The sequence below is a fragment of the Drosophila montana genome, unplaced genomic scaffold (genome assembly GCF_035044405.1).
Source record: "Drosophila montana isolate Dmon_TW-CO22-7 unplaced genomic scaffold, ASM3504440v1 contig_402_1, whole genome shotgun sequence".
NCBI classification, from domain to species: Eukaryota; Metazoa; Arthropoda; class Insecta; order Diptera; family Drosophilidae; genus Drosophila; species Drosophila montana.
In genome coordinates, this window is record NW_026998739.1 from 2,590,004 (window position 1) to 2,612,403 (window position 22,400).

General features: G+C 38.4%; 2 protein-coding genes across 11 annotated transcripts in view; one reads left to right on the plus strand and one right to left on the minus strand.

Annotated features, from left to right (window-relative positions):
* The first annotated feature begins 6 nt into the window (after nt 1-6).
* Nucleotides 7-22,017, plus strand: LOC135439468 (sal-like protein 1). Of its 3 annotated transcripts, XR_010438059.1 has the most exons (8): nt 7-191; nt 361-485; nt 559-798; nt 1,073-1,586; nt 1,721-2,521; nt 2,671-3,200; nt 3,260-3,669; nt 21,689-22,017. XR_010438059.1 is itself a non-coding variant. In XM_064698217.1 (7 exons), the coding sequence occupies exons 1-7, from the start codon at nt 89-91 to the stop codon at nt 3,590-3,592; spliced, it is 2,646 nt and encodes an 881-aa protein (XP_064554287.1). In that variant the 5' UTR covers nt 7-88; the 3' UTR covers nt 3,593-6,084. The 3 variants fall into 3 exon arrangements, 2 of the variants coding, with proteins under 2 accessions (XP_064554287.1, XP_064554288.1); XM_064698217.1 differs by lacking the exon at nt 21,689-22,017 and having other exon boundaries at nt 3,260-6,084; XM_064698218.1 differs by lacking the exons at nt 559-798; nt 21,689-22,017 and having other exon boundaries at nt 3,260-6,084.
* The window catches only part of Lar (tyrosine-protein phosphatase Lar), a 163,149-nt gene continuing 145,970 nt past the window's right edge, over nt 5,222-22,400 (minus strand). For 4 of the 8 annotated variants that reach the window (XM_064698211.1, XM_064698209.1, XM_064698212.1 and 1 more), the window contains 8 exons: nt 20,772-20,922; nt 20,540-20,676; nt 17,284-17,580; nt 10,704-10,843; nt 7,285-10,623; nt 7,088-7,198; nt 6,719-7,024; nt 5,222-6,608 (listed from right to left, as the gene is read on the minus strand). In XM_064698211.1, the coding sequence (XP_064554281.1) occupies nt 6,540-6,608; nt 6,719-7,024; nt 7,088-7,198; nt 7,285-10,623; nt 10,704-10,843; nt 17,284-17,580; nt 20,540-20,676; nt 20,772-20,922 (4,550 nt within the window). In that variant the 3' untranslated portion in view covers nt 5,222-6,539. Of the gene's footprint in view, nt 6,609-6,718; nt 7,025-7,087; nt 7,199-7,284; nt 10,624-10,703; nt 10,844-10,928; nt 11,044-17,283; nt 17,581-20,539; nt 20,677-20,771; nt 20,923-22,400 lie in introns of those variants that run through there. The other 4 variants (XM_064698213.1, XM_064698214.1, XM_064698216.1 and 1 more) reach the window with 3 other exon arrangements.

The window sequence follows — 22,400 nt, forward strand, 5'->3', positions numbered from 1 at the left end:
ATTCGATACATTTTCGGACATAAGTCGATAGCATCTACTGATCGCAGCGGTAATTTATTTTGCGCACTTTTTTTTACGCCATAAAGCGATGCACGAGGAAATTGTTATAAAAAAGGAAGAACTTGATATTGATGATACAAAAATAAAGTTGGAGTTGGATGAGGACGCGCAGGAATTGGATATGACGTGCGGTAAATATGAGTGCTTTTGCTTTGACAATGTGCCTTTGTGTACCTATGTGTGCGTGTGCATGTGTGCGTGCGCATGGCTGTAGGTTTGCATGTGTTGCGTCTATTTTTACTACGCACTATACCGTTAGCTTTGTTTTATTTTATCTGTAAAATGTTTGCTGTTTTCTAGCGGGCAGCTTTATGAAAATCATCGAAGAGCGTCCAAATATGATAACGGTGCCGGTGCATGACTGCAAATCCGAGGATGAGCTTAAATTCATAGAGAGCCTCAGCACGTTCGATCAGCAAGAAAAGGTAGCACATAATCTCAGCACACATACATGCAAACATATCTTTGAGTGTGACAGTGTGGTTCTGTGCCTTACAGTTTTTTGTGACGTCATCTTGTGAAAAAATTGCCCCGGCCGACACTCTCGGTGCATTTGTATGCAAAATTTGCAGTTTTACGTGTGAAAATCATCTGGCGTTGGCCTCGCACCAGATTAACCACCAGCTAAATCGGCATTTCTGCTGCCATGGATGCGGCTTCTGGTGCAACACGCTTGAGGAGATTCTAGAGCATGAATTTCGCAAGCATGCGGGCGGTGTAAATGGATCAAGCTGTAGGGTAAGTGCGAGAGAGATGTCACTACCGGGGTTCTGAGCACAGTGGGCGCCCATTGTTAGTTTTCACAGGCTTTTATACCCTCCGATAGTGAATCACAATTTTATCACACATTCAATAATTTGTTTATATGCAATTTTCTTGATTTTAAGATTTTTGCAACTCCAAGCTTTACTATGCTCGTCACATATTAGTAAATTCCGATTAATTTATATATATGTACAATTATAAACATTTTCAATAATATAACGGGTGTTTCTTCTTTTTCGTTACACAGATTTGTGAGTTGAATTGTAGCGATGCCGCCAGTCTGGCCAAGCACATGAGCAGCCACTTTTATGTTCGCCGTTTTGTCTGCGCGGTATGTCGCCGGCACTTTGAGACGCGCCAGGGATTGCAGCTGCATCGGCAGCACAGCAAGGAGCTGTGCGGCCAGGTCGAATATGCTGATATACATGGCAATGTAGGCCAATTGGTGGCAGTCAGCAAGCTTGACGCCAAATTGCCTGAGGAACTGGCATGTGATGTGGAAATTAAAACGGAGCCGCTGGAAGCCGAAGAGCAACAGCCGGAACCGGAGTATGAGCAGGAAATGGCGGATATTGTTATCAAAACAGAGCCGGAGTCCGAAGCAGATGAGCTGAGCTCTGGCCAGGATGCCAACTGGATAAACAACAGCCTTGCAGGAAAACTGCGCGGCAAATTGCGTTTGCCGGCGATACAGAAACCCATAAAAGTTGAAACTGAAAGGAGCGTTGAAACACCAACGCCTGTGCCCCCAACCATACAGTGTAGGTACTCTATATAAGAGTTAGTATTATTATGTTTATGCTCTGTTCAGAGTTCATATTGAACTCATGCAATGTCCGTCTAGTTAAAGCAGCTTGTTGGACTCTTTTATTTACATTCTCTTTTTTTTTTGCAGTTGTGCCCGCAGGCAAATGGAAGCCTGTACCAATACCTAACACTAATGCATCGGTAAAGCTGCCAAACATTTTGAAGCCCAAAATAGGCAGTAATCAGCAGAAAAATATGTTGAAAAAGAACGTCTTGCAATCGTTCAAAAACAAGCCAAATATTGCAGCCAACGTCTTAAAGGTTCTGCCCAGCAATTGCATGCTAATCAAATTGCCGCCAAACACCAAGATCGTTAAAATAGCGCCCAGCCCGACGAGCGTCAATTCGAATAGCTGCACCATTGGCAGCAAGATTATTACACTCCCAAGTGCCATGTCCATAAGCTCAGTTTCCGTTGGTTCCAAAAACTACTCGGCCGCCACAGTTCCTAGCCCAACTGCATCCAGTACGTCACAAGCAGAAGGCACACAAAAGGCAGTCATAAATCGCAATGCTTACTTTAATGCCTTGAGTTTATTCGAGAGTTTGCCTGAATCTCGCAAGATCATCACAGAATTCCAAAATCAAATACGCAGCATAGAGCAGACATTGCCACTGCCCGGCAGCGTATTGCAAACGCCCAAGAGAAACAACAATTTAGTGTTGCCATCGCAGCTGGAGGTGCTCCGGCTGGCTCCCACAAAATCGAGTAATGTGAAAGTGCGTCAATTGCGCTATACCTATCCCAATCATCGTTTTCACTGGGAATGTCCTAAATGTGCGCGCTGCTACGAACAGTATTTACCATTCTGTAACCACATGACCCAAGTGCACGGCATTGCGGAAGCAGAGTTCGAGCATATAAAAGTGGAGGTCAAGACTTACAAGAGTGAGTACCAATTGTGCCTATGATTTATCCTTGCTTGAAGTAATTTAATGTAGTAAACGTCGTCTACAAGGATATTCAAATTTTGCCAGACTGAAAACAGATGATATTTTTGCTCTTCTATTATCTAACAATGTTTTGTATATTTGTAGAATTGAATTTATCCAAAATGGCTCCAGCCACAAGTCCAATGGAGATGACCCCAGCTGCGCCTACTACAGCTGCGGAAGCTCCTGTGATTCCCGGTGCTGCAGAGCCAACCGCGGCTTCTACTGAGCGAGCTCCAGAAGGTACTACAGCAGCAGCACCCGAATCTGTAGTTGAAGCAGCAGAAGTAGCTTCTCTAGAAGCCGTTCCTCCAGTAATCGCTCCAGTATCAGTAGTAGCTTCTGCAAAGCCAACTCCTGTAGCACCTGTAGCGCCTGCAGCTCTTTCATTAACGCCACCCGCCTCAGCTCCTGCTAAGTCAACACGACCAGCTCCAATAGTTCGTCCTGCTCAATATCAGTGCGAGGATTGCTCCAAGTGCTTTACCACTGTGGGTGCCTTGCGTATCCACAAAATGATACACACTGGCGAGCTGCCGCATAAATGTAACTACTGTGACAAACGCTTTCGCACACCCGGCCAGGTGCGCGTCCATCAGCGCCGGCACACAGGTGAAAAACCATTCAAATGCAAGGTAAGAGCGCACTCTTAATAGGCTCCTCTTAATCTTATTAAAATGCTATCGTTTTACAGGTTTGCTCGCTAGATTTCACACATCGCGAGACGCTCATCTCCCATCTGTCGCGTCACATTGGCATGAAACGTTACAAGTGCTATGGTTGTGATAAGAACTTCGTGGTGGTCAGTGGATTGCGCGCACATCGCCGTCTACGACCGGATACGTGCGGCAAGGTCAAGTTTACGGCACGTGCACATGGTCCCCGAGTTAGAGTGATACGAGGCGAAGTCGTTTTCGAATCGCATCCCGAGCATAATGGTTACTTACGCAGTGAGGATCCCTTGAACATTATGTCTGAGATCAATCAGGCCTCCAAAGAATCATCTGTTGCTTCCGAGTCTAGCTAACGAGCTACGCATTCTTTACTTACATTGGTTTACTTTTATTTTACCTATTTGTTATGAACGTTGTAATTATTGGATGGGTAAGTCCCAACATATTTTTCATGTACCCTAGATGAGGGTATTAAAATTTTATCACATTTTATAATGTGAAGCAAACTCTTTCAAAAGAATGTATTCATATTCTTGGCCATGTCCGTCCGCTTGTATATATTTCTATCTGTCTGCTTCTAAGTAAATGTCTCAGCTTTATTACTATGAAACTTGCTGCAGATATGGCAGATATGTCTGAGTAGCTTAGATCAACCATCTAAACCTTCTACATATCATAGTTAGCATTTTAAGTTCTTGTATGAACAAACTTATCAAAATCGTGTTACTATGGCATATGGATGCCTTATGACCGTCGTAGTTGTAGGATAAAGTTCTTGTATGAAACATATAAACCTCGGGATTCTATATGATGGACATCCCGTAGGAATAATTGATTGAAAACTGTTTTTTTTTGTATGCAGCACTCTGTTGTTTAACAAGATATCCGGAACAGTACAACAATGACGGCTTTTTGCCTTTAACATGAAGGCCGTCGGTTGTAAACTGAGTTTTTGTATTAAAAACATTTTTGTTTTTTATATGAGTGTAAGAAACTACGCGATTTATAAATAATCGTTGGAAAACAACATAATTCATCTTTTTTTATCCAATGAAAATATGACACGAGTTGGGGTATTCTTTTCCATAATATGTATTTTATTTCGTCTTTTAATATTCATGTTCATTGGTTTATCGGTATATATATATTTATATATATATATCTGATACATTTAGTCGTATGATAATGTTTAACGTAATATGTTTCTTACTTAAACAATTATGTGTATGAAATACAATCGCTCGTCTCTAGCTTGATTAATTTTTAGGGCCTTCTGTATGTATCATTAAAATTGTTTTTAAATCTGACTAAATGGTAAAATATATGTATGTATGTATATATATATATATATATATATATATTAAACAATTTCATATAGTATTAACAAAATTTGACAAGCTGACCAATTTTTTGTTGTAATATACAATATAGATTTGTAATTTATTTATATAGAAGGATGCTAAATATGCTTGCAACGCTGTGGTGATTACCATTATCTATTAGACATTTATTGTTGCTAATCGTATTTGTAAACGCTATAATCTTTATTTATTCAATTTTTCATTACTATATATACTTTCCAAATATGCCCCAATACCTTGTTGGATAATGGCATTGAGCCAACTTGTCAATTTACTAGGTCCTAACTCCAATTCTTTTATTTCCTTCTTTAGTGGGCAACGCGCTAAACTTGTTATAACAGATACATATGTGTGTGTGGGTGTGTATATATGAGTGTCTGTGTGTGTGTGTGTGTGTATGTGTTTTATATCTATAATGCATTATGCACAATGCGTTAATATCTGTAGTGTACATACGTATTACAATTGTTGTTTAACATGTGTTCGGCTAATAATTATTATTTAATTTAATATTATTTGCTTTTATGCATTTGCTTGCTAACATCGTTTATAAATACTATCGGCCCATTGAACTGCATATCAAATATGTATGTACATTATAATAATTCTAAGTTCATAATGTCATATTGTAGTGTAGCTTTATAGGTATAAATGGGTGCGTTTTATAATTGTATAGACGTATCATATAAGTATTCTACAATACATATCTACAGTTATCTTATTACTCTTCTGTTTATCTGCTGGGTTTATTATCTATGCTGTCTTTTTCATACACTTTAGGTACCATAATTTTCTAGTTGTAGGATCCTATTTACTCGTATAGCTGTAGGGCTTTGTGGTATATACAGGAATGTAATTATAAAACAAATTAAAAATGGTTAACTTAGAATTATACTTGGGCAGGAATGAGAAAGCTGGTAGAATAAAATTACTTATATAAAGTACAAAGACCTAGAGTTTTACAAATCTGGACAGCTCTTGTAAGCATATTTTGGGAATGTAATAAAATAGAAAACATGCCTGATAACGGAACTTAATCTATTAACTAATTAAAACTAGCTGCCTTATAAGATATGCACTACGCAAGACTTTTGACTAATTGCACGGTTTACATTTGCTTTTGCGTTATATATATATATTTGTTTTTATATATATAGAACCTAAGCGGACTTTTTAAGTATGTCAAGTATAAAAACATATTAAACATATTTGATTGATTGTTGTACACACACAAATACATGCACATAAAGTCTAGAATGTTATGATTAATGGGGATTTGAACTCCATGCTTCTACCATTTGCTCTCGTTAAAGTTTAAATGACAACTAGTTGACTTTAGCTTATGCTTTTCTCGAGATTCGTTTAGGCGGTAAGTTTTAAAAGCTACCAAGTCCTTAGTTCAAATATGTATAGGTTTACCAGTGGGTGGTCGCTTTTTGAGAGGCGCCGCCGCACCACAACAAGTTGATTGACTACTTTGATTAGTTCGAGCAAAAACTGTATGCACATATATATATGCATACATATGTACATATAGGGATATATGCATTTAAGTATAAATTACTGATAATTAAACTTGTAACAGTCTTTTTGAGTTTACATTATACGAAATCAAACATAGCAAAAGACCGAGGCGTAAAACAAGAGTAACTGATCAAAACAGGGACAGAATTAAGTGATTTTTTAAAATTTGAATTACACAATTTTTTGTATACTATATACTATATAGTATAAGTAAGTATTGTGGGCAGTATCTGGCTATAATACTTTAAAGTTAAGGTATCCGTGTATATCATAAATGCGTTTTATGCGTACAGTTGAAAACGAACATGCAACATTTAACATGAACTTAAAGTTGACAACGCTTTTGCTCTGTAGCCCGGACTCCAACTCCTGCTGCTGTTCCTCCTTCTCCTCTTCCTCCTCCTGCTCAACTCCTTCAGTTTGCATAGTTGTCGAATGAGCCCAAATACTCCAAAGCAGCGCGATAGCAAAAATGATATTGATCCTGTCAAAGAAGATAATTTTAATTAATGCTCTAAAATAATAAAGAAGTTTTTCCACCGGATTGGGGCAAAACCGAATAAGCCGGAAAGCCTCTCTTCGGGGTCAACTCACCTCCGTCTGCACCATGGCCGGTCGCTGGGAGCGCAATATGCGCACCGTTTGAAACACATCCAGCACCCCCTCGTATTGCATGCGTTCCAGGACAATGCTGAGCGTGATAAAAACACCTGTGCGTCCCACACCGGCCGAACAGTGCACCGTTATGGGCCCATCTTGGCCAAACTGCTCCTTGGTCTTGTGCACCTGTCCAATAAAATCAATGAAGCCATCACCAGACTTGGGTACGCCCTGCTCGGGCCAGTCGATAAACTGAAACTGGCGCACCGTGCGTGATGAGCCATCACGAGCATCGGTTACCTGGATAGTTGGAAGCGAAACAATTAGTAAAGTATAGATAATGTGGAACGTGATATACCTTACCTTAAACTCGCGGAGCTTGTACTGTGGCATATTGTACTCGGCGATGGGATCAACAACATAATACTGATAGCGCACGGAACGCTCGTGGGGCCAATACTGGAAGCACTTCTCCTGCAAAAGACAGAGAGAGAGAGAGAGGGCGAGGGAGAGTAAATACTTGAGAGAGATAGCCAATGAAAGAGAATAGTTCAGCTTACCCTGCCCATTTCCTTGAGCTTGGTCAACATAACAACTATGGTGGAGTTGTGCTCCCAGAGCATGCGCCAAAAATCCTCGGCAGTATCCTGCACAGGTCCCTGAGCCGCAATATAGGCCGAACGATAACGATAGCCATCAATGAAACTAGCATTGACATAGTCGCTGCCCTCGATGCCATGAATGGGCGTCAAATAGACGCGACTCGACTCATAGGGCAGGATGTGCACCAGGCGATTCTTGTGCTTGTTGCAGGCCAGATTAGCGGTAACAAACTTGGAGGAGTCCATTTTAACATTCGATAGCTTCTTGAATTCCACCTCCATGCCCGAAATGCTCTCGCCCGGCTCGGTGGTGAGCAGCTTCTGCAAATGGGAATGCAGATTGCGTGCAGCGACCTCGGTCAGACCACAGATGATGGCCTCCAGTATGGCATCGTGTATGAAGATGTACTGATCCTCGGTTTGCACCATATAGTTGCGCTGAGCGCGCAGGCACGTCACATGGCCGTAGATGTCAATGATCTTCTCGTGCTTCATGCGCTCCAGCATCGAGTCAATCACTATATAGCAGCCAGTTCGGCCCACGCCTGCGGAACAATGCACCACAACTGGTCCAGACTCGGGTGGCGTCAAGGCGCGACATCGACGCAGGAACTGCAGGAACGGAGCTGGATGATCGGGCACACCGTGATCCGGCCAGGCCGTAAACTGTAGCTGCTTGATCTCGCGGCGATCGTTAAAGCCCTGGCGGCACAGCTGGAACGTGCGTATGCTGTAGGTGGCCAGCTCCTGGGTTTCGGTGATGGTCACAAATATCTGACCGTAAGTCTCAGTGCCGCGCGTTGGCCAATACTGATCGCATTTGATCCGCGTGCGCTCCTCCAAACGGGTCATCATCACAATCGTCGCCGTCTTCAGCTCCCAGCACATGCGCCAGAAGTCTGCAAAGGTCTCCTGCAGCGGTCCCTGGGTGGCCACATACGCATTATGTTTGCGATAGCCATCACAATAGTTGGCATTGATATAGTCCGAACCGAGGACGTTCTCCTGTGCGGGCAGCTGGACGCGAGAATGATCGTAGGCTGTGACATTGGCATAGCGATTCTTGGACTTATTGTGCTCGTAGTTGGAGTTATCCCAGGTGAACTGCTGGCCGGGCTCGATGCTCTCGTACTCCTGCGAGAACTTTTGATTGTCGTTCGATTTGAGTCTTTCAATGTGATTGGCAAACTCGGAGATGGGTATGGGCGGGTGTGAGATCATGCCGGGCGTTTGGAAGTTCAGTCGGCGCATGTCCACGGGATCACTGGGTGTCGGACCGGCGCCCAAGTCAGCGGCCATCAGTGGACGCGTTACTGCCGCCTGGTCGGGCGTCTTGCAGGGCTGGCGGCGACGCCTAACCACATACAGTACAATAAGCGTGGTGGAGACAACAAAGGCGGCTATTAAGGGCAGCACCACCCAGAGTATCTCCGGCTCATCCTTATTGCGATTAACCGAAACCTCCGGCTCGGAGGGCCAGTTAGGATCCGGACGATGTGGTCGTTCGCCGGGCGGCGCCTCGCGCATATCCAGCGACAGGAACTCAGAGAAGGGACTGGACGTATACAGATGCTTTTGTGGCGTATCCACCACGGCGCGTACAAATATCCGATAGCGTTTCTCGCGCTCCAGCTTGCGATTGGTAAAGTTGTGATAGTCATCTCCCGAGCCCAGGTGGAAGGTAAAGGGTATGGAGCGCTGTGGAAATTTGGCAGCTATGTACGGTGCATTAGGACGCTCCGGCTTATTGCGTCCGGGTAGCAGGTCATCTGTGAGGAACTGATCGGGATTCTTGTGTAGATTCGACTTGTCCTCGGGCACCACAACCAGATAATAGTGCGAGATGGGGCCATACTCTTCAGATGCCTGTGGCAATATAACCAATATTTCCTCGCCATTCACCACACCATAGAAATCCGGCTTGACCATGGGCTGTGGCGCTGCCATTTGTGTGGTAACTGTTATCTTCGTTGGCGGCCTGTAGGAATAATCCGAAGGTATCGCGCTCACATTTACATTGTACGTGGTAAATGGACTCAGTTCGTTGATCGTGTGCGTCTTCACAAAGTGCTTCAGAATAATCTCACGCTTCGGCACCGTTTGCGTCTGGGAGAAACCCTGCGAGTCCACAAACACCTTCATCGCATCAAAGCTGATCTTGTAGTTCACCGGATTTAGGCGTATGGGCGGGGACCAGGAGAGCGTCATGGAGTGTGTGCTGACGTCGTGGGCGCGCAGATTAAGCGGCACATCCTCGGGCTTTATGCGCACCGTTACCTTCTCACTCAGGCGTCCCAGTCCGTTCTTAAATCTCGCTGCAATGGCTACGGCGTATTGGGCAAACTTCTCCAGGTTGACCAGGTCTGCCGATTCAGTTAGACCCACCGTCTTCGTTTGCCAATCATCCAGATCCTCCACAGCCGTCATTGTGTAGAAGATTTTATAGCCAAGCAGCTTTCCGCGACTGGGCACCGGCTCCCACCAGATTTCGGCTGTCTGCTCGGAGGTGGCCACCGCCTGTACGGACATTGGGGCACGTCCCATGTCGCGCTCCGTTTCAATAATTAACTTCTCGCTAAATGGACCCGCGCCCTGTTTCGTGTAGGCACGCACGCGAAAGATGTACTCGGTATTCTCCTCCAGGTTGGTGAAGACCGCTTTGCGCAGCGTCATGTTGCGCTCGGAGCCCAGGCCGTGATCGATCTTTTTGTGGAACTGCACATCGTAACGTGTGATAAGTCCATTGCGATGATCTCGAGTTGGCGGATCCCAGGTGACACAGACCACATCGGGTGTCTGAAATCGTACAGTTATGTTGGACGGCGGTCCGCCGGGTGTGCCCTCGGGCGTCTGGAAGATCTTGACCGTCTCTTGGCCGATGCCAATGTGATTGCTGCCCGCGACCCGGAACTCGTACTCCACGCCACGTTCGAGATCGTTGAAACGCTTTTTGGTCATTTGCGGTCCCGACAGCATCTCCTCTTTCAAAGCCTGATCCTTGACGCCCCAGCGTAAGCGATAGCCACGCAGTTCGCCGTACGTTTGCGCCGGACGCTCCCACTCCAGCTCAATGGAAACAATGGGTTCGCGTTCCATAATCTTCAGACTTACCGTTGGTCGGACGGGCACACCTCCGGGCGTTTTTACAATAACCGCCGCGCTGCGATCGCCGTCACCTTTGCGCGTTAACGCGGCCACCTGAATTGAGTATTTTGTGTCGGGTTGCAGCCCGGTTACACTGTACTCCAGCGTGTCGACCACATCGAATTTGAAGGGCTCGTTGAGGAAGCCCTTGCCCTGGTAAAAAGCAGAAATTAACAAGAAAAAAGAGCATTTTATTTTCCTTAAATCCTTCCTTTCCCCTTTTCCCAACTCACCTCATCTCGCATTTCCTGCACGTGAATGTGATAGCCACGTATGATGCCATTGCGATCTTTTTCTAGTGGCGGTTTCCAGCTCACATGTATCGATGTAGAGTTTAGGGGCGTAGCCTTGACATCCTGCGGATCTCCGGGCACTAGATACGACGACGAAGAGACACGAGATTAGCTTACAGTCAGCAAAAGGAACGTAATTTCATAGAACTTATTTGAATACTTAACGAGTACTTAGGAATTAACTTAGGCTAGTATAAAAGAATTTTGGGGTTCCTTATGGCTAAATTGCTTAATTTAAAGACATATATATGGAACTAGAGACATTAAAAACTAAGTGCTAAAGTTGCCTTAGACCCTAGGAGCAATTTACAAAACCAGAACAAACTTAGCTCCAAGTCAACCAAGTCACCACATCACAGTTAGAAAATCAAAATATTTAATGTATAAGTCGTAAAATCTTTACATTAGTATCAAAGAAAGTGCTGCTTAGGTGCTATATATGTATAGTTATAGTTAGGTAGGTAGGTATAGATTATAAATAATGAAATAAATAGGTTGCTCAGTAGTAGGTGCACAAAAAGTGAATAAGAAGTGCAGTTGATACCTTGCTAAGTATATAGAATAGTACATACTTATAGAGTAGCTCAAAAAATGTACACAAAAACTTGACAATCGAAACAAGATCGAACCAGTTAAGGCTCTTTACTTGCTCAACTCTTTCGATTGGGCAAAAACAAACATGTAAGCATTCAAAAAAGTTTTTACTGTTCGGGTGCAAATTCGGATAAAACATATGGTTGAAATAAAAGAAAATATATATATGTAGATGTACGTATATATAATATCGTTAGATATGGGGCTCTTGTTGAAAAAGTCAAGAGCTCAGTTACAAAATCCTCGCAGACTTTTTGGCTTTCAAAAATGTTGTTGTTTGTTGTGAAATAGAAAAAACATGTCAAAAAACAAAAAGAGATTTGATTCTTTAGTGATTGGTCAACAATATTCTGGACCAGTACAATTAAAAGTAAAAATAGTACAAGATATTGTAGATATAAATATAAATTTATATATATAGGTTGCTATGGGGCATTCTTAAACATTATAGTCAAACCATTTAAAAAATACTCACTCTTTTTCTCTAAATAGATTTAAAATGTTTTTTTATTTGTATTTTTAATATTAAACCACCATCCATTAAATGTTGCGCTCAAAAATCAAATTTCGCAATATATTTTGTATTCACATCAAAAAAGTTTTCAAAAATTTTGGTTACAGTTTTCCATTTCGAGTTTGCATTCAAAAAAAGGTGCACGAAACAGAGCAAGTAGAGTGCAAGGTGCGAGTGGCCAAGCAAAGATATATTTGGTGATTTTTAGTGTGTGTGTGATTTTTTTTTAAAGTAGTATATGAAAAAAGATATAAGATATAGCTTTTTAGTTTACAGTATACAGTTTCAAAAAGTATTTAGTGCATATTACGGGAATGGCTTTGAAGTGAAAATCATATGAAATTATAAAAGATAGTAGTTGGTGAAATTAAAATGAAAATAGCTTATCAAATTATCTGAAGATTATAAGATATGATACAAAATGTACATATTTGTTGGCACACCCGCTTTGATACTCTACAAATGTGTTGCAGTTGTATAAATATATAGTATGATGTGGTATTTTGTAGAGCTTACATCTTAAAGTGATCCTAGGTCTTAAAAGTAACTTACTAATATAATCTATATCATAAAACAATTTGCCATAAAAATCTTGGTATATATTTTGAGATATTTATTTAGTATGATTTTCTACAATACTTTAAAATCTTAGTATTTGCAGTATATAGTTTTGATTTAATGTATATGGGCTGTTTAACTTTTATTCAGTTCGTTAAAAAGGTTGAGCAACTGCATAATAAAAATTATTCAAATGCAACCCGCGGCACAAATGTTAAATTATGCTTCATTAGTGTTCTCCAAAGCACTGCACGTTGGGGCAGAATGGTCGCGTGGGGTTATATGGGCGAGTGCAGAGGTACGTCAACTGTAGCACTTTGCAGTAGCTTTGTCTGTGTCTTGTCATTTCACCTGCATTCACACCCACACACACTAAAACACACACAATCTGACAACACGTGCATAGTAAAGGTATATAAAATAATTAAAATTCTACCGTTAGGAGGTGTTCTCTAAATATATTTATTTTTTTCTCTTTGTATGCTGCTGAATAGAAAGAACGAAGTTACGTGCAAGTCCTAAGCTAAGCTACAATTTTAAGCTGCTTTTTTATATAGCCCGTACTTATTTACCCTTAATACCCTGTAAATATAAAGATGTTGGGCACATGATAAGGTGTTTTTTTAAACTTCTTGTAAATTGCATATATCACTTATTTGGTACACAGAAAATAAGGACGGACATATATGTCTGTACAGATCTAAAAGACCTGTCGATAAACTTGAATAGTACCACGGAAATTAGATTACTTTTTGAATTATTAATAACGCAGAATACTTTATTTTGCATGTGGAATACCCCTTTTGGTGTGAACAACTGTAGGTTGAGTATACCCTCGAAGGTGTCAATTTTTTCCGTATTCCAGTTGCTTTTTTTTTTTGGTACTTTTGCCGTTCTGAGCGGAACGTGTGTGTCTACTGTGGCACACACAAAAGGCAAGCTGCCTGCATTACGGAGTGACTGAGTGGAAGAGTATAAAAAAGAACCAAGCAAGTGCCCAGCTTTGGGCCAGGTGCTATTTGCATTTCGCATTGAAAGCGAAGCTCAGCGAAGCTAACAAGCGCATCATCATAACGAAACATATATGCGAAAGTATATGAAATAAAAATTAAAATACAAAAAAAATAGAAGCAATATATACTTACATATGTGGAAGAAAAAATACTGTAGCATACTTATGTGCTGACCCTTTAAGTGTGAAATGCTGTAGCCGCAGGGGTATCAATGGAAGTGACTTAGTCACACACACACAGAAAACACGCACACACTGACACACATTGTGCTAAATTGAGTACAATTAAAATATAGTAGGCGACAAAGACAGAGAATAGAGCTGTGTAGAATAATGTGCTGACTACACACGTGAATGTGCTTGAGGTGCATTGCTCATAATAATATTTCGAAAGAAATCAAAAAGGTTGCTTTACGTATAAGTAGTAATTGTGTACATATTGTGTACACCTAACGCTTATATAGATATTTTATCTTTTGGGCATACATGTGCTAGGTGCTTCCAGGTGCTTTTTCAGTTTCGGTTTTCAGGTGCTTTTTCAAGTGCTTACCTAAGTACATTATCAAAGTGGCTTTTGTAGTGTGCTTAATGCTTAACTTAGTTGCGATTGCCCGACTAGAGACGTACTACTATGTGCTTAACGCTAAGTAAATAAGTATAATTCATTAACTGTGCTTAAAGAAATCAACTTAAGTGAGTGCCAACTTTTTATCATTTTGTCGACAGGTTTCAAACAAAAGCAAAAATTAATCGGTACTTTATAAAGCATGATAGGAACTTTAACAAGCAATTTAACAGCTAACAAGCAGTTAATGATTGTGCGAGAAGCGGATGTAAAAGAAAAATAGTGTCGAAAATATTGAGATATTTAAAAATAATGATGAGGGAAAGTGCAACAATGTCAACAATGTCTTCCAGAAAAATTAAAACTCAAAGAATTTCAGCAAAGCAGTTAGATGTTTTAAAAGGTGCTGCCAAATAATTAGCTGAGAAGTTTCCTTTTATTTTGAACCCATTTTATTACAACAATTACATCACAAAAAGTGGTTTAGGCTAAAAAGGCTAAAAAATATTACAAGTATTTAACTTTTGAATTTCAAGCAGCCCTATTTCATATTATACAGAATCAAATCGAAAGAAACTTCTTTGGTTTTTGAAAACTTTTCTATGGATTTAAATTTTAAATATTTCTTTCTTTAATACTATTCTTTAAATAGAATTAAAATGACTTCTTTCCAATATTATAAAGGCACTTCTCAGTATTTCACATGCGTACGAACCAGAAAGTCAGTTTGATTAATTGAAATATATTGTTGGAATATTGAAAAGACTTCTGCTTAATTATCTCACAAATGCTGATTAACTATATATTGTTTAAATAATTGGCTCTCTGTGAACTGCAAACTCACAAAAAAAAAAAAATAAACAATTAGTTGTGCAAAAAATGTGAGCATAAACAATAAAAATTGGTCCATTGTTGCCTTAACAAATGGCGGGATCAACTCTGAGGGGGGCTCAGGTCCGGCCACAATAATAACAAAAACAGGCGAGGGGTCAAGAGAGTGGGGATGGATCGAATAAAAAATGCTGAACCAGATGCAAATGTGTTAACTGGGCAAACATGCAGGTGATGGCAAATAAAACTTAATCAAATGTGTCAACAGAATACAAATTAAATACAAAAATCAAATAATTTTTATGCGAAAATCAATTTAAGGATTTTCTCATGTTGTTGCGCATTTGCAAAGCGATAAAGAAAATACCATATAAGGGGGTGGGGGGGGGGGGGGGGGGTGTAGGGGGCGGGGTCTCCAAAGTGCAAAATGTTTGTAAAAAAATGCAGTGCAAATATCAAAAAACAAATACAAACTCGGGAGCGTTGTCCAAAAATATACATCGAGCTGCTGCAAAATGTTATTAAATATGTATGCATACACGTAAATATATATGTATATACATATATTTATATATATATAGGTGTGTGTGGCAACTAAAAACAAAAAATAAATACATAAATGCAGCCAAACGTTTTGCATTATTTGCCTTAGGTACACCACAACAAAGGAGCTTATGTATGGGGGTGGGTTAGGGTTCGGGTAGTAAGAGGGGGAGAAGTGGGGTTTGTGTTGCTCTCGTTATATATATGATATTTGAATATAACTAGACCCTATTTAGGCTTGTTTGTGAGGTAATGGGAGCGTGTGTTTACATTTATAATTGCATAAATTTAATTATGTAAATAAATCAATTTAATATTTAATGCGGCTCTTTTGGTGGTTCGCAGAAAATAAACAACAAACAAACTAACTAAATTCACAAAAATCATAATTTGATATTTGTTTAGATTATATTTATATTTGTTTAAGATATGTATGTGTGTATATGTGTGTGTAAGTAAGTAGTTGGTTTAGTATCTGGTGCGCTTACAAAAACACAGAGCTCATGTTCTTATTTTTTTTTTTTCTTGGTGCTATACAAATTACCACAAAAAAGTTGATGCATTATATCGATCAAAAATTATCATATATATTTATAATATTTATCCAATTCATGTATTTTTTTTTCAGACGAGTTGAGAGTCAAGTAAATAACAAAAATTCGTTCTTGCATATAATACACAATATAGGAGTTGTGCTAAAAAAGTTAGTTTCTGATTTTTCATAGAGATACAAGTGCAAAAAAGTAGTCAAAAATTGCGCCAAAAAATATGCAATTTTATAGTACCAATAAAAATTTGTTATTTTTTTTTTAAATTTTTTTATGGAAATTTAACAATTAAAAAGCATACATAATTGTGAAAGAAAAACAATTTAAAGTGGGTTCAACATAAAATTGAATATTCGGACGAGAAATGGTAAATGACAGAAGTAGAGGATGATATTTCGATGACATATAAACAGAATACAAATTAAATAAAATATCTATAATGGTTCAAGATCTTAGGAATCCTTAAAATATTTTAAAATGATTTTAATTTTTAATATTTTAATAGAATTAAAATATTAATTGAATTTGTATGCAACAATCTGCAGAAATGTTTTTATAGAATTCGTTTGCATGAAAAGAATTTAGTGCGAAGTTTGCTCAGGAATCTTTAGAATCTCCAAAAGGGTACAGATGTAGTTGAAAATTTTGATAGAATATTTTCATAAGAAATTCACTAAGTAACTAAAGGATACGAGTTTTAAAAGGTTGACAGATTTAAGTTTCTATCGAGAAGTTACTTTATATAGATTAGTTGAGTATAATTTAATTAACTCGTATCAGATGGATTTGGTTTGAAGTTTTCTATCTGTAAAAATCGAAATATGTCTCTTGAACTTAAAAAAATAGTCAGGATTGTATAATACAAATAATACACTACAATAAGGGGGGATATTCAAATGTATAAAATATAGCTGCATTCAAAAATATATGAATATTTGCAGCTTTTAAGAACATATATGTTACATATGTATGTAGCATATGGTATTTACTGCCAGTCGCATATCTAAAATGACTTTAGGTAAACACACACACACAGACACACACAAATTTTGTTGATAAAAACCAAAAACAAAACGCTCCATTGCGGCGTTCCGGCAGCTCCTGCGTTGGGATTGCTCGTTATCAAAATTCAAAAATCGTATAAAAATTTTCGTTGATTAGTTATGAGGCATAAGTTAGGTAGATATAAAGGTTATAAAGTTATAAACTAAACTAAAATTGTAATTAAAATCATATGTATATAAGAGATGAGATTAAAAATAAGTTAAAAAACAATGAGAACTGATAAATGAACGAAGAGAATACGATTTGAGTTAAGACTTACGCATAGGTAAGATTGTCATTGGCATACATACCATCCTCTTGGGTGCGCGTTATGATCGGATGGGAGCGCGGACCGTCGCCCACCGAGGTGCCGGCGAGCACCCAGATCTTGTACTCGGTCCAGCGCTTGAGCTCGTCGAGCACGATTTGGGTCATGTTCAGGGTCAAGGTGGACGCCTCGTCGTCATCGCGGCCCACCTCCACGAACAGTACCTTATAGTATACGATGCGACCGTTGGAGCGCTCCGCGGGCGGAGGCAGCCAGCTAAGCGCTATAGTTGTCGAGCTGTTGGCAATGGCCGTGATATTGCGTGGCGGTGCACCTGGTACTAATTACATAATAGATGGGAACGTGTTGTTGTTGTTTTTTTTTTTTTTTTTTTTCGGTGATGTGCATAGAAAATTTGGTTGCGTTATAGCCAGAGATATTTGTTTTTTTTTCATAGCGTTCAGCGATTAGCGTTAAAACCAAACAAAAATTGTTTCAAACCAAAAAACATGTAACGAAAGAAAGCAAAAAATTATGTTAAATAAATGACATAATGGATAGGCATAAGTATATAAGGTAGGCATATAAGTTGGGTATATGAAATAATAATTCAAATGAGATTCAAGACATAAATTTTATAGATCCAATGGTTTATGCAAATAATGTTGTTTGCTTTTTTTTTTTTAGCGTTTAGCGTTTTGTTCTATTTTATTGGAGAAGTTCTGCTTCTCGCTTAAATTAAATTGTGCATATTTTTTGGTAACGATTTTGAGCTGAAATTTTCAACTAGCTACGAGAACGAGTGAGCAAGAGACACACACTGAGAGAAATATATGTATATAAACTAATAATATTGGAATACATTTAATATTTAAAAGCGTGCATTAAACGAGCTATATATATTTAATAAAAATATAAAAGTGTGCAAATATTTAAAACTAGCTTAAACTAATTGTAAGGCTCACACACACATACATTAACACACGCACAGTGCGAACACACATGGTATACGGAGATATATGAACATTTAATTTGCATAAACCATGTGGCTATGGATTTTTTATTTAACATATTTTATTTGTACGTAAAACGTGAAACTAGCAGCTAAAACATAAAACTAACTCGACTCTAAATTATATATAGTATTAAATTTGACTCAAGTCCAGAACTTATTTCAACTATACTCAAAACATTTATGAAAATAATATTATGCACTACACGTAATTGAAACGTAATAGGTTAAATTTTATATTAATTGCTGTTGGCAAAACCCAAAATTGCAAAGCCATTGCAAATAACTTATGACAAACTGCAGGGAATAAGTCAATTTAGACCACTAAATAATCCGCATGCCAAACTCATATCTCATTTAGCTAAACGTTTGCTCCCACGTTCCTCCCTCTCTCTCTCTTTCTCTCTCTGTCTCTCTGTATTTCTCCTTTTCTCCATGTGTGAAAGTTTGGCAGAACTGTGAGCACAATTTGTGGCAGCCACAGAACAATTGTTAAGCCAGGAACCACTGGAACCACTTAAACTTTAATTATGCTCAAAATCATACAAGTATGCAAAACGTGCAAATATGGAAACCAAAAGTGATGCAATACAAATAAATATAGAAAATATATATATATATACATATATAATGTTAGATATAGTATCTATATACAATTGCCAGATACTACTGTTACTGCTGGCGTTTTGCTTGTACAATTTGTCTTTGCGCGTTGCTCTATTAAAATGTATTTCAAAATCAATTACTAAATGCACACGCAAACAGAGAAAGTCACATTCAGATAAAAGAGAGAGAGAGAGAGAGAGAGAGAGAGAGGACGAGTGAGTGAATGAGAATGAGAGTAGAGTATTGTCTAGGAATTCTGGTTTGTGGCTTTTTGTGCATTGGTGCAGTTCAAGTTGCAGTTGCATTAAAAATTTGACATGCTGAGGCTGAGCACAAGTTGCAGATACTTTTAAACGTAATTTTCTTAACTCAACACTTGAAATAAAAGCTACACATTTGGCATAATAGCATTCCTATGCATATAATTTAAATAAAAATAAATATCATTCACATTTATTTTATTTAAATAATCTTAAAAAAAAGTTTATAAAGAAATATCTGTTCTGTTGTATGCAAACTGTCATGTGGTGATGTTTACAGTGTTGGCTAACGTGAGCAGTTTTTGTTTATTTTTGGGGTTATGTTTCACCAATAGATCGAAATCGGAAAAATAAATAATAATTTTTGTTTTATATTTATTTTTATATATTTATAAATATTTTTTTAATTTATTTGTTTTATTATTTTTATATTTTTTTATATATAAAAATTTAACAATAGTCGGATAGTACCGACGGCGCAATATGCTGTCTAGAAATTTTTGATAATTAATACCAGGTGAAAAAATGTAGTTGTTTATAAGAAACTAGTCAAGAAAAAGGGTTGGAGGCAAACATTACGTATTTAACAGTGGGAAACTCCAAGATAGAAAAAAGTTGGGTATATTTTTTATTTTTCTCATCTCTAAATAAATGTTGTATTTATTTTCTATTGGTGAATCATAATTATTTGAACATAAGCCTTTCTTAACTTAATAACTGAATAGAATCGGGCTCATAACTAGTTTGGTTTTGTATATTGTGGATAGTATACCTAACTAAACTGTTGTATGTATGTTACGTATTATCTTAGCTAAACTATTTAAGGTATGTACAGGTGTATTTAGGAGTAGTCTAGTGTATGATATAGTGTATGTATAAACTGAACTAAGTATAAATAACTTGCAAGAAACTAGAAAGAATCACATTTCATACAATATATAATATAGTAAATATTTGTATATATAGTGATTATATTAATAGTTAAGTTAAAGGCAGAAAAGTGCAAGTCATAACACACCTTATTCATACACACTCACGCACACACACACATGATATTTTTACCTGTCTCCTTGAGGGTGCCATAACACACAAAATATTCACACACACCCACATATAACACACATATGTATATATATAAAGGTATTTCAACTGAATAATCAACTACACTTAAAGGCATTGAACATATAAATATATATATAAATAATATATATATATATATATGTATATGTTTATAGTAAATATGTAATTATATAGTTATATGTTGAAACGAAATTTATGTTTAGAGTCGTTTTTTTTTTGGTTTGTACTTAAACTAGAGAAACTCGTACGATTTCTACGGCTTAGTTGAGTTTCGTTATGTGTTTTTTTCTTCCTTTTTTCGGGGTACCTAACTTAGGATTAAGCAAAGGCAAAGCACTTACCATATTGCTTGGTGCGGACGGGTATGGGCGGTGTGGTGGCGCCCTCGCCACGCTGGGAACGTGCTGCCAGCCAGATATAGTAGAGGGTATCGGGATACAAACCATCAAGCGTATAGGACTCGGAGTTCGAGATGCGTCTGCGAATGATTTTTATGATTAAATTTCTTACTGTTTCATAATTAGTTGGGTGAAGGTGAGGGCGACGGCGAGCGGGAAGGGGGCTCCAACTCACTTGTGATGATCCTGATTGGCATATGTGTCATTCCAGTAGAGCTCATAATGTACAATATTCTCGCTGGAATGCGTCGGCTTGGACCACTGCAATGTGACTGCGGTCTCGCCGATATCAGTGGCCCGGAAATTGCTCGGTTGTGATGGCACACCTGGGTGTATGTATAAACGTATCGAGGCATCCACGTACGCACATATTTGGTTTTCGATTTTGGTTGGTTTGGTAATAATGAAACGGAAATTACGGAAATTAAATAAAGTACAAACAAATCAATGTGGCATTTATTTATATGCGCCCATTCTGATACTATGATTCAGATACGCACACACACACACACACAAATACACACGCAAAATTCACTCTGAGATAGGCAAAATTTTTGCCAGTTGAAAATAAATGTAGTTCAGCCTATAAAATTGATTGAAATATTTGCTGCCTCCTCCCCACAAATATTTGAATACATGCGTATTGCTATCGCCATAACGAAGACCTGTCTTCATTTTAGACACATTCCATTGTGCCAAAGTAATAATCAACTGTACCGATTGAAATTGGGAAAATAGGGTATAATGAAGTTATGCGAAAGTCTTTAATGGTGAAAAGCACACATCACCAAACCCGTAAATCTATGGTAAAATATCTTTTAGTTTGGGAAAAATCTTTTTTATTCCGTTTGGCTTCAAACTCCCCTTTTCAAGTTCAACAAAAGATATTTATTTGTATACTTGCTTCACGCCGATCGAATTAACACTTATTTCAAGCTGGCGTGGGTATTTCGTTATTTTTTAATACGATTTAAAGATTTAACTTTCATGATAATATTAAAGTAATCTCAAGTAATCCCATTTTATCCTTATTAGATATTTAATGTGTGCAATATTTAGTTTAAACTATCTGATACTTGCATATATTTTCAGTTGCAATTGCAAATGGAAATCCTTTCCCTTGCAATACAAAGGACTTACGGTCAGAGAGGTTGGCCCAAACGCAGCTAAGCGCATTAGGCAGCAGCTGCAAAAGCAACAAATTCAAAGTCACACCATAAACTGAATGACCACCATGTCCCCGTCTATACCCAACGCCCCTGTCACGCCCCTTTGTGCAACGAGATACCCGCCCTGCTAGACGAAGCCCTCGGAAACCACAAAGCTGCATATCAAAGTATGGGAAATGCAATTGCTCCGGCAGTCAAATTTAATGAATATTTGCTGCATGCACACGCACACACACACACACACACACACACGTAAGTACACATAGATACGCATAGTTGTAAGTAAATTTTATAAATGGGTTTGATTCAAAATCAACTTGGCAATCTCTAAAAAAATACACTTGTTTCCAAGTTTATAAAATGGCAGAGTTGCCAAAGAACGAAAATGATGTTGGGTTAACAAAAGAAACTAGTTTGTCTTAATGTAAAACTAAATATTCTCTTCACGACAAACTAGGGATTTAGTTAAACGAATTGGCCAAGTTTATGACAGAGTTTCCAAATCGTTTTAAGGTGGAGAGAGCTTTTTGAGTCTTAGAAAACCTATTTTAATTCATGGACGACTAGTAAATTAGCTAGGGAAATTTGCGTTTATTCCTATATAAATTTAATTTAAATTCATTAATTAAATTTAA

Bases quoted from the DNA above. Each gene is read 5' to 3' on its own strand.
- LOC135439468 (XM_064698217.1), top strand. From the start codon at position 89: ATGCACGAGGAAATTGTTATAAAAAAGGAAGAACTTGATATTGATGAT. The intron at 192-360 runs GTAAATATGAGT...GCTGTTTTCTAG, and splicing joins GGAATTGGATATGACGTGCG to CGGGCAGCTTTATGAAAATC. The intron at 799-1,072 runs GTAAGTGCGAGA...TTCGTTACACAG, and splicing joins TAAATGGATCAAGCTGTAGG to ATTTGTGAGTTGAATTGTAG.